The sequence below is a fragment of the Rhodnius prolixus genome, unplaced genomic scaffold (genome assembly GCF_049639745.1).
Source record: "Rhodnius prolixus isolate KJV_2025 unplaced genomic scaffold, Rpr scaffold_1, whole genome shotgun sequence".
Taxonomy (NCBI): Eukaryota; Metazoa; Arthropoda; class Insecta; order Hemiptera; family Reduviidae; genus Rhodnius; species Rhodnius prolixus.
In genome coordinates this window covers 62,572,242-62,589,581 of record NW_027411581.1, presented here as the reverse complement: position 1 = coordinate 62,589,581, position 17,340 = coordinate 62,572,242, and the positions used below count along the sequence as shown (strand labels likewise).

Here is a 17,340-nt window from a genome sequence, read left to right as displayed (position 1 = left end):
AAAAGAATGAAGCAGGTGCATGAGTTGTACTAGCAAATGACCATGCCATGCTTTCTAGCGGATTTCGTAGGTACTACTGCAAATGTGAAAACCTTCTTGTTATAGTGAATAGATTTTGATGAAAATTACGGTGAGTAGAGTATTTCTAATACACATGTACTCCTTAACAAAAACTTACAGTTTAAAATGTTAAGTATAAGGGTTGATTAAACGCCAAAAGGTACACAAATCAGCAAGTACCCATCATTTCATTTATACTTCATTGATATGATTTAAGTAATTTTACTGCATTAACTTTTCCTTCACATTTTTAGAATTTATTAGATGTCACAGACCCTTATGCTGGCCATTTTCATCTACAAAATATTTGTTCTAGACTGTAGATTGTAATATCTATTTATCTATAATAATCAAACTATTAATTACAGGTTAAAAAGAAAAAAAAAATTAGGCTAAAGATTTCAAAAACTTTTTTAAAAAAAAGTTTACACCAACATACATTAATGATTTCATTTTATTTATTTTTATTTTTAAATAAAAATCGTCGGTTTAAGTTCATTCTTCGATTAAAGTAATTGTTATTTTATGAAGTAGTCAAACGTTTATAATAATAGGTAATAATTATCTGGCTTTATCGCAAATAATATAGTTTTCTTCAATTACATTCTCAATCTAGATGTTCTTCCCACAATGTTGTATATATGTAATATAAAATAAATAAGATTTGCATATTTTTAGGACAGCTAATTATTCCAGTATTTTACTATAAGTAAAATTAGGGGGACTAAATTAAATTACAATTGAGAAATGAATAATTATTGTTGAATAATCTACTTGTTATTAACTGTGTGTTATTTGTGCTCACGAATATTTCGGTAAGACGAATTCAAGACTGAAATATTGTTTTAAATCCTTCGTGATTCAAATTTAAACAGTGGCTGACTCTGACTTTGTCTTTTTCTACTTTAACATGCATGTATATGTGACTACTCAGAATAATTCAGAACTCATTTTATCATAATTATAACAAAAAAATATTATGAATGAACTGGCCAGCATAAGGGTCTGTGACATCTAATAAATTCTAAAAATGTGAAGGAAAAGTTAATGCAGTAAAATTACTTAAATCATATCAATGAAGTATAAATGAAATGATGGGTACTTGCTGATTTGTGTACCTTTTGGCGTTTAATCAACCCTTATACTTAACATTTTAAACTGTAAGTTTTTGTTAAGGAGATTTTTGTACCTTTTGGATAGATTTTTCTTTTTGTCTATTTTGCAAAGTTACATATCTGCTTTACAGATTTTTTTAAAATTTGGTATAAGCAATTCTATCATTATAACCTGATAAGGCGTTAAGTCGGAACCGTAACTACTGTAGAGATCTTTTTAAAGAACGATTATAATTGCGGTCCCCAAACCATCCTCAATAACAATTTTTTTGAGAAAGCGTTTTGAATAAAATAGGAAGGTATTTGTACGTAAATAGCAAAATTAAACTGCGATTTCAGTACTTCCTTTTAAGAGGAGCAAGAAAAATAAACTGCGATTACTGGACTTCTCCCTAAAAGGCAAAGATTTTGAATCGAACGACAATTCATTGATGTAAATCGGTTCACTCATTGATAATTTTAACGATTGCAGTACTTCCTGTTGGTAGGCGTAAGAGCATGATGGCACTTCACAGCCACGTAGAGGAGCTTTAATCACTTCTTCGTGCTAAATTTTATCAAAATCGGACTAAGCTTTATAGAAATATTGGTAATAATAGTTTTAGAAAGGGCCTTATTTGGGTAGGGCAAACTCCCCTCCTTATGAGGCATGGCGTCGAGACTTTTAAAGTACAAATCTGTACAAAATTTTGATTCGAATGACACTTTATTCAAGAAAATCGGTTCACGTCTCGATAATTTGAAAGATTGCTATACTTCCCCTTAACAAGTGTAAGAGCTGATCGCCGCTTTAATGTTACGTAGGGGAGCCCTAACCCTATCATCCTACCAAATTTTATCAAAATCGGGCCAAGATTTACAGAGAAATTAGAAATAATAATTTTGGAGGAGGCCTTACATAAAGGGGGCTAACTCCTCTCCCATTCGATGTACAGCGTCGAGACCCCCAAAAGGCACATCTACAAAAAATTCCGAATCGAATGACACCTCATTCATGAAAATCGGTTCACGCGTTTAGGCGGTACGCGGTTTACAAAAAAGGTAACAACAACAACAACAACAACAACAACAACAACAACAAGAAGAAGAAGAAGAAGAAGAACAACAACAATTTTTGAAAAAGCCATTTTTGCTCATTTTCGGCAACTTTTTTCTCGAAATCTATTAGATCTATGTTGTTGCAAAAAAATTTCAGTTATAAAGGAGGGTTTGTCCTATAATTTAAAGAAAATTTGGGAATTTTATCTTTTATAGAAAAAGAGAAAAAAATTGTCAAAGTTGGGTGTTTTTCAACGTTACGCTTTTTCCTGCAGTTTTTGATGATCAACCCTTATACAACTGTCCTACCGGACAGTTTTAATTCATATTAACATAATAAATAGTATAGTATATTAATGAATTTTAGTAAACAATCGTACTTTTGAAGATAATAGCATTGAATTAGCATGACTACTTATTAGTAGTAAGAAGAAAAGTGCATACTGGTTGAAGAAGTTTTGTACACTTTATTTTGTTTATATAAATTAACCATTTTAAATAAATTTGTTGTGATAATACGAATAGTTGAAATATATATGTGAAATTTGTATTTATTATGTTTTTAGTTGTTTGGATTTGAATAACTGAAAGCAGTGCAGGCAGCATTTGAGGTATAATCATAATGAGGACTGTAATGTTGCATTTTGTTCATGTAATGCATTTGATTAGTTGTTTGAACTTTGCTTTGATTTAATGTTCTAGTTGTCTTTAATTGAATTGTTGTTATTGATTGATTAATTTTTGGTTTAAATGAATAAGTTCCTGCTAGTACTAAACATTTGCATCATCTGAACCATTAAATGGAAGAAAACCATTTGATTCTTTACTTCAATTGTGAAATGCAATTTGGTAATAGTTTCTTTGAATTTCTTCGTTAACTTATTGACGAAGTGAAAAAAAAAGGCAGGATGAAAATGGGGAAGAACAAATGTAAAAGTAAAAGGCTGTTTTTGAAGGAAAGTCACAATGGGAATGTTCGTAAGGGATTTTTTTTTGTTATTGCAGTTGAGATGTTAAGACTGAACTATTTATAGAAAAGTGAATAGATTTGAATGAAAATTGAGGTGAGTGGAGTCTCTGTATTAATTAATTGTTTATATAAAGTTAATAGTTGATGAATCCCTGGTCTTTTTGACATTTGATTTCTAGACAGTGACGTTGGTGAAAAGTATGAAGCAAAGTGGATACTCTAGAAGACGATTTTGATATATTCATATGTATTTATGAATTTGAAATAAATTTGTTATTTGTGGAGAGAATGAAAGTTAAAAGAGAGATAAAATAGATCTTATATTAGAAGGTAATTAGTAAAAAATGTGAAGTAAATGTCTACATTTTCAGGCGGGCTTTACGTCCAACTACCACCAACTAGCAAACATACTTGACTGTTAATTTCTTTTATTAACCATTAAATAAAATCCAAGGCCTAAGAACGGGAATCGTACTCAGTACCACAATACATATTAAACTTTACAGGCCTCGCCTCTAACCGCTCGGCTACCGTGGCGCCTCTAGGAAGTAATTTGTATGGGTTGTTATTATTTGAAATTTGAGATTTTTGAAAGCGTAAGAAGATTTGTGGTGTATACCTCGAGAAGGGATGGAATGTTGGATTTTGTTTATGCAATGTAATTTGAAGGGTTATTTAGGGGGTTTGTTGATTTAATTTTTGGTAGAGTTTTTGTGGATGAATATTAATTTTTGTGGGTGAATTATGATGTTAATGCATTTTTGAATAACTTGGTAGGATTATTTGGAGAGAAATGCGAGTGTTTGTAGTTATGTGTATAGATAGAGTAGTAAAACAAGGTAGAATTGTAGTTAATTTTATGATTTGTTTTAAAAATGGAAACGTAATAGTGAAATAATGTTTTGTTTGGTTTGCATCAAGTGAGTAGTTTAAGGTAAAAGGATGAATAATTTTGGATAAATGAATACAGTATAAGATTAAAGGTGAGTGGGCATTTTGTATTTATTGTTTCTTTAGGTACAAATGGTAAATAACAAATATGTATATTTTTTTTTTTGTTACATTAATTAGTGACTTACTGAAAAATATGAATGAAAGTGATTTAGTACTGAATAAAGGTTTGTTTGGTTGTTAGTTGCATATTATACGAGTATATGTTTATGTTGTGGAATAATTCGGGTAAATCTTTAGAATAGCTCCCCGGAGGCGTGGCCTAATTCGAAGTGATTCTGATTCGCTGTTACTATAGAACCCGCCATATTCAAATATAAATATAAAACTATTTATTTTATATTTACACTTAAATCTAGCGGGTTATATGGTAACAGCGAATCAGAATCACTTCGAATTATTTATTTATTTCTTAATGGGGGCCTTCGCCCCCCACACCCCTGATTTTTTTCTTAATGGAGGCTTCGCCCCCCATTCGCCCCTCCTAACCTACCTAATCACCCTCAATTTTTTAATTTGTGTCACAAGATTCATTACAATAATTACACAGAACAACACAAAAGAAACTTACCTTATTCTGTGGAGTACTTTTCCTGAGGAGGGGATACCTGTCGAACTCCCTCCAGATAATCTCTCCACACAACCATACAAAACCAACATCCATACAAAATTTTATAACATTCATTACTCCAACCTCACTCACACTACACTCATGCTTTAATTTAAAAAAAAACTGCAAATTTAAAACGCTCATACTCATAAAGTTACAAAAAAACGGCACCTCAGGTCACATACAGAGCACTCGCGGGAACTATTAATACATTAAACAGGTAGCAGTTGCTAGGCAGTAAGTGTACTGCGCATGCGCGCGAAACATAAGCGTTACGAAATTCGCACAATCCGAAACAGTTCATTGGCGGGAAGTAGTTTAAATTTTCACCGGTAGATGCGCTGTACTTCCCACCCCCTAAAAATAAACAGGCCACGCCTCCGGGGCGCTATTCTATAGATTAGCCATAATTCGTTTTTGAGTGTGAAGAGAAACTGAAAATTTGAATAATAAATAGAGATAAAATGGTATATGAATGGGGATTTAGATGTGTTTTAATTAGTTTAAAAAGGTATACTATAATTTAGTATAAACGATTGTAGGGTTGAAATAGTATTTTGGATGAGGGAGGTAAAGATTAATTTTTGTAGAGTGAGATTGAGAGCGATCGTAAGAACTTACTTAAATTAGTGGAATATTTTTTTTATAAATAATAGATTATTGTTCATCCATTGATGTCCATAGAATTTGCGCTCAGGCTATTAATTCTACAAAAATCTATAATCCGAAACACTTTGGTTCTTCAAAAAAAAAAAAACTATCTTCTTTCTGCAGAACACTATAATCTACCTTAAGGAAGGTGTCTGAAATAGCTTCGCACAAAATCCAAAATTTCCCCATTCTTGAAAATATTCAATCGATAAAACTAACTTCTCAATTCACCAATCCACCCATATTTTTTTCCCTTTTCTTGAAGTGCGACCTTAATTCGGGTTCTCCCTGTACTTTTTGTTCATTTCCTCTACAAGAGAGACTTGTATAATATAATTATTCTTAAAAGACCAATTCATCGTCTAGTTTTTTTGTGATAAAATCAATAAAGTAAGACATGCTAAAAAAAAAAAAAAAAAAAAAAAAAAAAACTAGAATGAACTTGTAAAATGTGGAAAAACAAAATACATTCATGCACAAACACATTATTAGAAATAAAACATATTTTATTTGAATTAAAAAAAAAAATTATTATTTTTTTTAAACCCCTTTTACCACCGATAATTACAAGATGCATGAAATAAGATTGAAAAATAAAAAAATGAATCAACAAAAAAATAGTTTTTTAAAAAAAACTGGTAAACCTCGTAAATATTCGAACTTCAATAATTAAAAAATAAGAGAGGCACAAAATAAAAAAATAATTAAAAAGTATAAATTATAGAAACACACAAATAACGAATTCAAAAATAGTTAAAAAAAAAAGTTTTTTTTTGTTTTTCTCTCTCAGGCAAATCTACAAAATAATGGAAAATTTTACAAACAAAAAATAAGATCAAATAAATTGTGTTACAAAAAACAAAAAAACTAAAAAACAAAAAAATCATTCTGATATGCCAATATTCTCTGGTTCGCTCTAGACACTAGGTGTCCCCGCGTACTAAACGAACAAAAATCAAAAAAATAATCAAAATAAATTGTTTAGGTTTAAAAAATTACAATTCTAAAACTAACGAAAAACAAAAATGTTTTTACATGCAGACGGTGAAAACAGAATATATGTAAGATATTTAATTTTAATTTCCAGCCCCCGTCTTTCTGCGCATGCTCGTAGCTTCGAGTGAAGAGTGGGTAGGAAAAAAAGGGCAGGTTAGGATTGAAAAGAGTGAAATGAATTATCGGCTTTGAGTGTCGTTTCTCTTTTCTTTTTCAGGTATTTGAAGTATAGTTAAATAATTATGTATTGAAAATTAATGATTTTAAGAATGTTGTTAATGCCAAATAAATCTCTTTTCCTTTTTTCAGAGAAACTCAGTCTAGTTGTAATTCAACACGCATTATAAAACGACACTCAAAGCTGATAATTCACTTCACTCTTTTCAATCCTAACCTGCCCTTTTTTTCCTACCCACTCTTCACTCGAAACTACGAGCATGCGCAGAAAGACGGGGGCTGGAAATTAAAATTAAATATCTTACATATATATAAAAAAATATAAAAACAACACAAAAAAAACCGCATATAAAATACATAAAAATTAACAATAAAATATCAAATTTGACTTTTTTTAAAAAATAATAATAATAATAATAGATACCGTTTATATCCATAAAAATTGCACACAGCGAGTGAAGAAGGTATTATATATATAATGTATGTATGTATTAACACTAAAAATCTTATGTATAAATAAATAATTTTAATATGTATATATATATTTTTTCTCTCCATTTATCTATTATCTATAAATATTTATTTATTTATGTTATCAATTTAATGATTACATTTATTTTTTTCTCATTTCAATAGATAAAAAAAAATACAACCCTTATTAATTAAGAACATTCCAGAAATAACATATAATTCATTTTCATACATTCCGCAATTTTTTAAAAAAAAAAAATTTAACTGTTTTTTTCATTTTACAAATACAACACTGAGATAATACGATGTAATTAACAACTACTTTGCGTTTTCTCTTTTGAGTGTTTTATTTTGTGTTAATATTAACATTAATTTTGTATTTTTTATAGTGTCTTGTTATATCCAAACTTATAGTTTATATTATTATTTTGTAGAACTTACAAAAAAAAATAAAAAAAAAGCTCATTCATCGTAAAACTTTTTGGAATAATGTATGAAACACTTTTAATTTTTGTTTATTGTACAAATATTTATTTATTAAGGCAGCTGCAGAGTTACATTTTTTTTTTTTTGTTTTCATAATAAATTTGTTGAATTTTTGAATATATTTTAAATATTTATTTTGTTTTACAATCTTAAAAATTATTATGTTTATTTTTCTTTGCTCTTTGCCCCTTTTTAAATTTTTGTTTTCTCCTAAAATTACTAATTAAGAGTTTATTATGTTCAAATTAGTGCAACATAAAAATACAATTTTAAAAGCAAAAAACAAAAAAAAATATTTGTAGTGAAAACTTGTTTGCTCTCAGAATGTTGGAAAATAGAATTGATTTTATCTGGTCATAACACGCTTGGTTTTCTTTGAATTTTAACTGGTTCTTATTTTGATTTTCTCTTCAATTTAAAAGATTTATTAGATTGATGTGAATAATATCTCCACTTTTTTTTTTTAAAGAAAATTACTATCATGGTCTTTGCTACATTCTCGTGAGTATCAGCGAATGTTTGACAGTGGATATCTCAATCTGTACAGTCTACACTGAAGAGTATCCAATTTATAATCACAAATGTAGCGCATGAGATAAGAGGTTTTAACTTGGGAGGGAGGCAGATTTTCCGCAGCTGTGGAAAACAAACCATCCCCTCAAAAGCAAAAAAAACTTGCGACAAAACTTAATAATTAAAGAAAACAAGAACGTTATTGCAGATGAAATCAATCAATATTGTTATCTTTATATAGTTCGTACTTTGATTTTTTTATTTTAAAGGTGAATAGATACATTAAACTCAAGTCAATAGTGGCGCACTTAATTCTTCTGATTTAAGGCTTAACAGATTGAATAACTGTAAAGTCAGTAACTTGGAATTCTTGCGGACAGTATCTTGCAGACTACTGCGGGCTTCTATTATTGAAAGATTGCTATTTGTTCCATTAAACTAAACATTTCATCTCACATAGATCGGTGCCTCCATCGATGTTTCTATTAAGTTGGTATGAATGAAAAAAATAAAGTCATACTCGTCTCCCTTCATACATTATCTCATCACAACAGTGCTACTAAAAAAAAAAAAAGAAAAAGCAAAACATCTACACACCCAAAAATTTGGCCAACTATAAGTACGATTTTACAATAAATCAAAGTTCAAAATATATAAAGATTTAAATTTAAAACAAAAACAAAAACTTACAATATTATTGTTAAAAGAAGTACAAAAAGTCAAATTTTCAGTCATACATCTTTGTACTTGTTCCGATCTTGTTTAAAATTAATGTTTTATTTGATCATTATTATTGTTGTTTACTTTGATTTTACTAAATTCTACGGAACATCTGAACATTCTCATAAAAATTGACCTACTTTTTGATTAGCATTTTATTATTATTATTTTTTTTTTAAATGAACATTTTAAACAAATTAGAAATAATTTTAAACAATTTTACTAAAAAAAAATAGAACAAATGTTGATATTTTTTTTCATTTTCCTAAATTCAGGGCAATCCTATGAGCAGAACATAAAATCTAATATTTAACACAAATAATTTATATTTAAATTAACAAAAGAAATCACATAACAATCCATTTAACAAAAAAAAAAATAGAAAAAAAAATATATCTAATAAATAGAGGGTAATTTCAGTGTCATTTTGCTTTCTTTTTACATCCTTTTTTCTTGGAACAATAAAATAAAAAACACAACTAAGCTGATCCCGTTGCACAAATATGTATAAATATATTTTATATCTATTTGTATTCATAAATATATTTTTTTTATACATATATATGAATAAATTTATCTCGTATATGAATATTTTTACCTCTTGCGATCACATTATACTGATAATCAGTCAGAAGGGCCATTTTGTTTTGTTTTAAAGTGGGACAATTTTTTGTTTTATGTTTTTCCCCTAATTCTTATAGTCCTCTTTAAAATAAGGAACAGAAATAGAGAAGCTAAATAGTTTTTTTTTTTTTTTTTTTTTTTTTATGAATCACAACACATTCACTAGTCCCAATCATGTGTTTATATTTAATCACCCTTCATTCAATGTAACCCTGGCACCATTTTATAAAATGTTCTAAACCAGGATGAATCAAAAAAGCTCATCAGAATAACCTAAGGATTTTTTTTGTTTTTTGTTTTTAAATTCATTCATACAATTATTAGGTCACTTTTTTTTTAAATAAAAATAATTTAAAAAAAAACAAAAATATATACAAAAATATATAAAAAAAAAAAGGACAAATATAACTTAACAATCCATACAAAACAAACAAGCTGCACCCCTACACCTTTTAAATTAAATTAAAGCAAAATATAGTACCCAAGTAAGATATCTTAGTACTTTGAAAATTAGTTAGCAAAAGTTTTTTTTCTTTCAATAATATTCATACATAAAAATGAGCAAACTTTTAACTACAATTTAACATAAATCAAGTGTGATGAAGCAAAGAATTTTTTTTTTTTTATATATATGGAAGGCAAATATGAGCAACAAAATATTACAAAAAAAAAAATAATAATAAATAATAATATAATAAGGGGAAGACTTTAAATATTTAGTACTTACTAAAAAATTAAAAAAAAATGCTAAAAATACATGCATTCATCATCCATCATTAGAGTATAATACTCCTCAGTTTTTTCAAACTCATAATCCACACACACACATTCATATATATGATCACAAAAATATGTATGCTTCATTTTTTTAACTTTTTTTTTTCCTTTTTATACAAAAAAGTTTTTTGTTTACGTTTATATTATTTTGTGAAAACAAATTATATCGCGATAAAAAAAAAGTATATTATATAGCTACATAAAAAAAAAACATATCTATCCCTACAAACCTTGTGTGACAAGAAACACCTCATTTTTTTATCATGGAAATTAAAAATAATAATAATATTAATAATATTGGGGTATAAAATATAATAATAATTAACGTGGTTAACTGAGGTAAAAAATAGAGAGATATGGTTTGGCACATCTATTAGTTTTTTTGTTTTTTTTTTGGTGCCTAAATTCTTCCTATTAAATTTGGCATCTCAAACTTCATTGATGGAATGGTATAAAAATTAGTTGTTTTTTTTTTTTTTAAGGAATACTTTATTCCTTATTCTGTACTTTATTCTTATTCTTGGAGAATTTTTTTCACAAAAGTTTTTTTTAAAAATGTTTTCAAGGAAAATATTTTGTTTTTCAGACAATAAAATGGTTATTGTTTTTACAAAGTATTTTATTTACGAAAGCCCATTATCACTTCGATTAACTGCTTTTGTTTTGTAATTATATATATTTTTATTTATTTATTTATAGACCGGTGATTTTAGAGGAAGAATGCGCGATGTTTCTTGTATATTTATATTTCTCTTTAAATCATCGTCTCTCATTTGCACAAAACACATATTCTTCATCTTCACAGATTTGTTTGTTTATTTATTTTTTTTTTTTCTTCATCACTCGTGAAGCCTTCTTCTCTTCACGTCTGCTTTCAAAAAAAAAAAAAAAGTCTTCTTTTTAATCTTTTCTTGACTTCTTTTTCTGATTCTTTTTCGGTGCTTTTGCCTCTTTCCATGTATCTGGAAATGAAAAATAAAATCTCACAAACTAAGTAATGAAAAAGAAATATCCCAACTATAGTTGCTTATTCATGAACACAAAATAAAGATTTATCAATGTAATCTAAAAATGTCGATCAAATCGGGAGGAAACTATAGTTGTACAAACAGGACTGAATCCAGAACTTAAAACATATAATTCTATAAATAAGTTACAATAACTGGAACAACAACCTCAAACAAATGATAAAAATGTTATCATTCCGGAAAGACAAAAAAAAAAAATCTTCTCTATCACCTCCAATAAGATAGTAAAACATTTTTACCACACGCAATAAAAGAGATAAAATAGAATACCGAAAAAGAAAAGTGAATTGCTATCTTAACTACCCTACCTCCTAGTTCGTCAAACACCACATTAGATTCAGGTGGCGGTGCTGAAACTTCGACTTTCTCAGGCTCTGTAAAAACAATAGCAAAAAAAAAAGATTACAGCACTTTAAACTCTAGGATAAACCATACTGATTATACTGAAAATTAAATTTAAACAGTAATCAATTCTTTGTTTTTTTTTTAATTAAAATAAAAATTTTATGTGGATATTATAATTCAATAAGTATACTTAATTGCATATCGATCTATTAAGATTTACCTTGAACAGCTGGAGGCTCCTGCTGAGGTGTGGCGATCACTTCAGGCTGGGCTTTCTTTTGCCTTTGGACCTTTGGTGCAGGAGGTGTTACTTCTTCTGTTGGTGCTTTATCTTCGGCACCGGTCGTAGATGATTCAGAACTCTGTTTCTTCTTTTTAGCTTTTTTCGGTTTTGCATCATCAACAACAACATGTTCAATGGACGTTTCAATTGATGCTGGCTCGGATCTAAACAATGGTGTAGAGAGAAAAAAAAAAGGAATTAGGTCGTAGATTGTTCATCTACTTCGCTTTTTCTTTTTGTTTGCTCGGCGAATAAAAGTGTTCTTGGGAAAAGGGAGGCGGTAGGTTTCTCAGTACATTACAAGTCTTACAAGGACCATTTAGAAAGGCCAAATGCCTTTCGTGGAAAAATAAAGTTTTGAGGCATGCATTTAAGCGTAGGTAATGCTACCTATATGCTGACGAACAGAGGTAGTGGTTACCTCTAACCAAGAAGTTGCGGCTTGCATGACCCTGAACTGACCGAGGAAACAAAAATGGGAATCAGCAATAAATGCAGGACAAAAAAAAAAGTTGGGAATCTATGCACTAGATCTAGAATATAAAATAAATTAAGCAAAAGACATAGTAAAAAAACATGTTCCTTATCTAATTAGCGAAAAAACTAAAAAAACAGTTCTACATTTGGAAGGTCCTTCATCAGAAATGCGTCTTCAATTTGTTAAATAAGTTTATGATCTTTACGACGCTTAATTATTTTATCAGAAATTATTTCTAATAATTAAACAGACGCTAAATTGAACGTTGGAACGTATACATTACATAACCCTTTAAATCACAAAGTAACTCCTGATGAAGGGCACCAATGGAATCTAAAACAGTAGGGTAATCAAAGATACTTAAACAAAAAAACTTTTCTCTGGCCGTCAAACAACCTCCTTATTTACTTCTCAAATTCTAACACACAGGATCTACTTTAGATTCAATCAATATATTATTAATTATTAATTTTGAACTAACTTTTCTGGTACAAGTTTCTCTTTAAAATCTGCAACTTCTTCAATAACTTCATTAGTAGAAATATCAGGTTTCAGTTCGACTTCTTCTTTAGGCTTTTTCTTTTCCTTCTTCTTATCTAAATGATTAAAGAAATTTTACAAATTATAATTAATCATGAATTATTTAATACAAATATTGTTGATTATTGTATTAATTTAAAAATACTTATACAAGAAAATAACAGTTTTTCTTATAAAAACCGACAAAATGAAAATATATTATTTCACGCCAGTATCTTTAATCCTGAATATGTTTTACAACGATTTTGCTTTCAGCATTTTGATTCTATTTTACTTTTTAATCTATATTTTATAAAGTTTGTCACCTAGTACTTCTATGTTCTCTTTCTAATTGACTTCTTTATTCATATATTTAACTTATAGTTTATAATACATCAGCGCTACATCATTATTAAGACACTAAATTTGGTATTTATAAATGGACAAACTTTGCTAGACTCACGTGTTGTGCACAAAATTTTAAAAGAAATTTTAACGTATAAATAACAGTTGACATAACATATGAATTGTTGTTCATGGACACTGACGTCTTGTCAGTCCATGAACAGACAAGACAGAAGACACACCAACCCTGAAATGTAAAAGTATTACTTTCTAAACTAGCCCTGAAGATGACCTAGTCCCTAGGTCGAAAGCTCGGCAAAATAAATTTTACTGACTGAAATGGCATTTATTTTTTTATCCTATTGATAACATATGAATATTAAAATTTTTCTATTTGTTTCAAACTTTCAGGTTAAAGATGTTTAAAAAGATAAAAAAAAAAATGTAGAAATAAAATTATTTTAATTAATAGCTTCAGGTCACCATCAAACATGTTTTAATAAAATAAAAATAATAAATTAGAACAAAAATAATGGAAGATAATTAAAAAAACAATAAAAATTAACTTGTAAATGACGCCAGTAAATGAAACAGGACATAATAAAATTGCTGGCTACCCAATAACCTATACACCGGACGTCACTAATTTATCATTTCATGTACAGTTATCGTATAACATATTTGCTAACTAAGCCTTAATACTCTGCATTAAATAGCCATGAACTATGGAACTGATTAAAAGTATGCAAGTGTATTATAAAAAAACAAACTAATTATTTCAAGATATATGTAATCATTTCGAGTTATCAAAATACCTATTCTTTATAATAATAATAATCTCAAAGCGGTTTGAGACTTCCCCACAGAATTCTACAATCTTTTAGAGAAAAAGGATTTTCCCACAAACTTTTGATTTCTAGATGAATTTCTATTTTTTTTAATCAGAATAACTCACAATAATAAAGTGCGATGGGTAACAGGCATTTACTTTACAAAATTACAGTTGAACACCATATTACAATTTTTTTTAGATTTATTTTCAATCAAGCATTAAATCTAGACGTGAGAACAGAATTTAAAAAGAAATGTGTTTGTGATGAGTTATTGAATAATTCAGTATTCTTACCAGATTTCTGAGGTAGAATTTCCTCTAAGGCTGTTTTCCTGTTTTTCTTATCTCTTTTTGATAATGCTTGTTCCCACTCACCTGTACAAATGAAAAAAATATAAGTTTCTTGACTTACTTAAAAAAGCAGATGTGGTTGTGTTTTTTCTCTATCATACTGTTAACAAAATCAACATTATTTTAAAGAAAGGCTCCCGAGTCCATATGGTTGCAGATATTGTCGCGCCTTGAATAAATTATTAAAAAATAAAAAAGAAAGTGTAATTTACACTTAACTTAAAAATATGTAAGATGGCAAAAAAACAAAGAGAATTTCTAAGTATTATACAAAATAATGGCAAAACACTTACCATCATCAAAATCCTTAGGTTTCTCATCGATAACTTTATTCTTTTTATTTTTCACTTCAACATTTTCCTTTCCTCTTGCTTTTCTATCAGCACTATTTCCAGCTCCAACAGACTTTTCCTCTTTGTTTAGTTTAGATTCTTTGAGTGCCACCTTGGATGGAGACTTTTTTTCATGTTTTTTCTGCTCCTTAGTTGGGGATTTATCTCCTGTATGTTCTTTCTTTAAAGATTTTACGTCTCCAGATTTTTTAGCTCCGCTGGCACCACCAGAGCCACTGCTGTCTACAACGGCTGTGGCATGACCATTAGATTGGTTTTTCTGAAAGACAAAGTAAAGTAACCTTTAATTTTAAATGATCATTAAAAAGAAAACTGAAGGCCCATTTAATTAAAGGGCGATTCAAATAATATTTTAAAAAAATTGTATTATTTCTTATTCTAACAATTTTAAAATTAAGCTTCTTATTACAATAAAAAAAGAAACTGATCAATAAACTAATGGAAATCACATATTACAGGAAATTAACTTTTCATCTCGATTCCAGACAACAAATTTCTATAGAATTCAAAGTAAACAGTTCGATAAGAATTTATTGATTTATTTTATAATGATCATTATGGGAATCAAAACTTTCGAAGATAAGTGGAAGCAAAAAACTTTTTTAATCGCTTTATCTATAAAGCAATTAATTATTTTACAAGTCAAAAATAGAAAATCATATCAATTATTGCAAATAATATTCAATCTTATACGCAAAAATGGATAAATAACGCACTAAAAATTAAGTATCCTAAATTTGATTAATTTTCTTTATTTACTCTGTAACTTACATATATATTATTGTGGCAATAATTGACAAATTATGATTACATAAGAAATCATTTAATATACAGAACGAAAATATTTCACTTTCATTTAAAATAGTAATAAATAAATTTTTTAAAATGGAACTGTTACATTTCTTCTCATCAAACTTGAACTGATAAATGACAAAGCAAAATTTTTCTTAAATCAGATGAAAATAGCTAAATTTTAATTTATAAGATGCTAACCTCTTAAAATAAAATCTAAGATATGTCTGTGATTATTTTTTTTTACTACTTAGCATTGATCTCTAGTACATAATGGCATTGAAATGAAAATTGATAGTAAAGTTTTATTTTGACTTTCTCTGACTCATCAATTTCTTTTCAAGTATATAAGTATACTTTCCAAAAGTGTTGAAAACGTGCAGTATTTCGCTTAGGGCCATGTCCATAAATCTTTCAGTAAAAAAAAAAGTTACCGATTATTAAACCATTTACTAACAATAAACCAACATGAAATTATTCTATCATTAATAATTCATCATTTACCTAACAATGAGAGATGCATATGTATATAATGTTAACAGATTATTGAAAGTTCAACTTAGTCTGACATTGCATTTAGATATAATCTATACTAACTTTATGAAGCCTTGATTTAAGCATATGAAATTACCAGAATGTATTCGATATTTTAGAGCAACAAATCGAACTGGAAAACCCTTTTTATCGCTGTAGTTGTTCACCGAAAATAAATTCAATTATATCGCCACAAAACTCGTGTTTTAACAATTTACAGTTATTTACGACAGACCTAACTTTTCATTATTAAAAGATTTGTAGAATTAAGAAAACATACATTTATAACACAACCTATTAAAACGCATTACGCTAAACTATCTTATTATTAGTAAACATCAATATTGGCAATTTGAACATTAACTTAACTCTTGTATCTCAACTTTTTATGATAACTTTACTGCTCTTACAAAATATTAAGCCACTCATAAATGTTTATTTGTGCACCAACTTGAGTCTTCATGGATTAAAATAAGGCATGACTTGCAAATACCATTTTTACCAGTTCATTTTTCTTATAAGAACTGCTGTGGATATAGTAATTAAATGAATCCATCATGTATTCTGTTGAATACAATCTGAACTGTTAAATACCTCAATGGCTAAATGTATTAGAAAGAATGGTCATACTGTGTAAGGTAAGAATAAGTCAGATTTCTGAAATAGATCTAGACTATGAATAAGGAAAAAGATTTGAAAAGTTGCCAGTAATCTCATTACTGACACGAGGTGGAACAATATGGTTCCCAATATGTAAATAAATTATAATTTTAATAGACTAACAGTTATTGTTAGAATTGCAACAATTTAATAACTAACTTACTTTATCTTTAAATTTCTTCTTTTTGCCAGTTCCTTTTCTGTCTTCATGAGCGTTTGAAAGTTTATCAAATGGAGGCTCTTCTGCAGATTTAAAACCGAATACGAACACAAGAACTGCAAACGCTAATACACATCCTACAATAATACCATGAAAAGCGTATTGTGTGTTTATGACATCAGAAAACTCCATTTCTTAGACCTAACTTTGGATGTACTTTTCAACTAACTCATTTCATTGGGGACACCACCAACATATGATCTTTCCTTCCACATCAAACTGTTGTTGACGTCATTAGCCAACAAGCCTAGTGTTTACAATGAAGGCTTCCTTGATAATGAAACTATCCTTGATAGATTTAAATATATGCACGTTTTTCTTAAAAAAGAACATCATTATGTTTTTAAAGAGAAATATAGTAAGTTTAAAAAAATATCATTAAAATGTAAGAAATAAATAATTGAAAAAAGAAAATAGAGTTGTAAACTCGAAAAAATTATA

General features: G+C 28.3%; 1 protein-coding gene across 1 annotated transcript; it reads right to left on the bottom strand.

Annotated features, from left to right (window-relative positions):
* Positions 1-8,771: 8,771 nt before the first annotated feature.
* LOC141446082 (uncharacterized) lies at positions 8,772-17,143 on the bottom strand. Its single transcript, XM_074112491.1, has 7 exons — positions 16,843-17,143; positions 14,634-14,952; positions 14,284-14,364; positions 12,775-12,889; positions 11,753-11,979; positions 11,496-11,561; positions 8,772-11,121 (listed from the first exon to the last, which is right to left on the bottom strand). The coding sequence occupies exons 1-7, from the start codon at positions 17,029-17,031 to the stop codon at positions 11,060-11,062; spliced, it is 1,059 nt and encodes a 352-aa protein (XP_073968592.1). The 5' UTR covers positions 17,032-17,143; the 3' UTR covers positions 8,772-11,059.
* Positions 17,144-17,340: the final 197 nt, after the last annotated feature.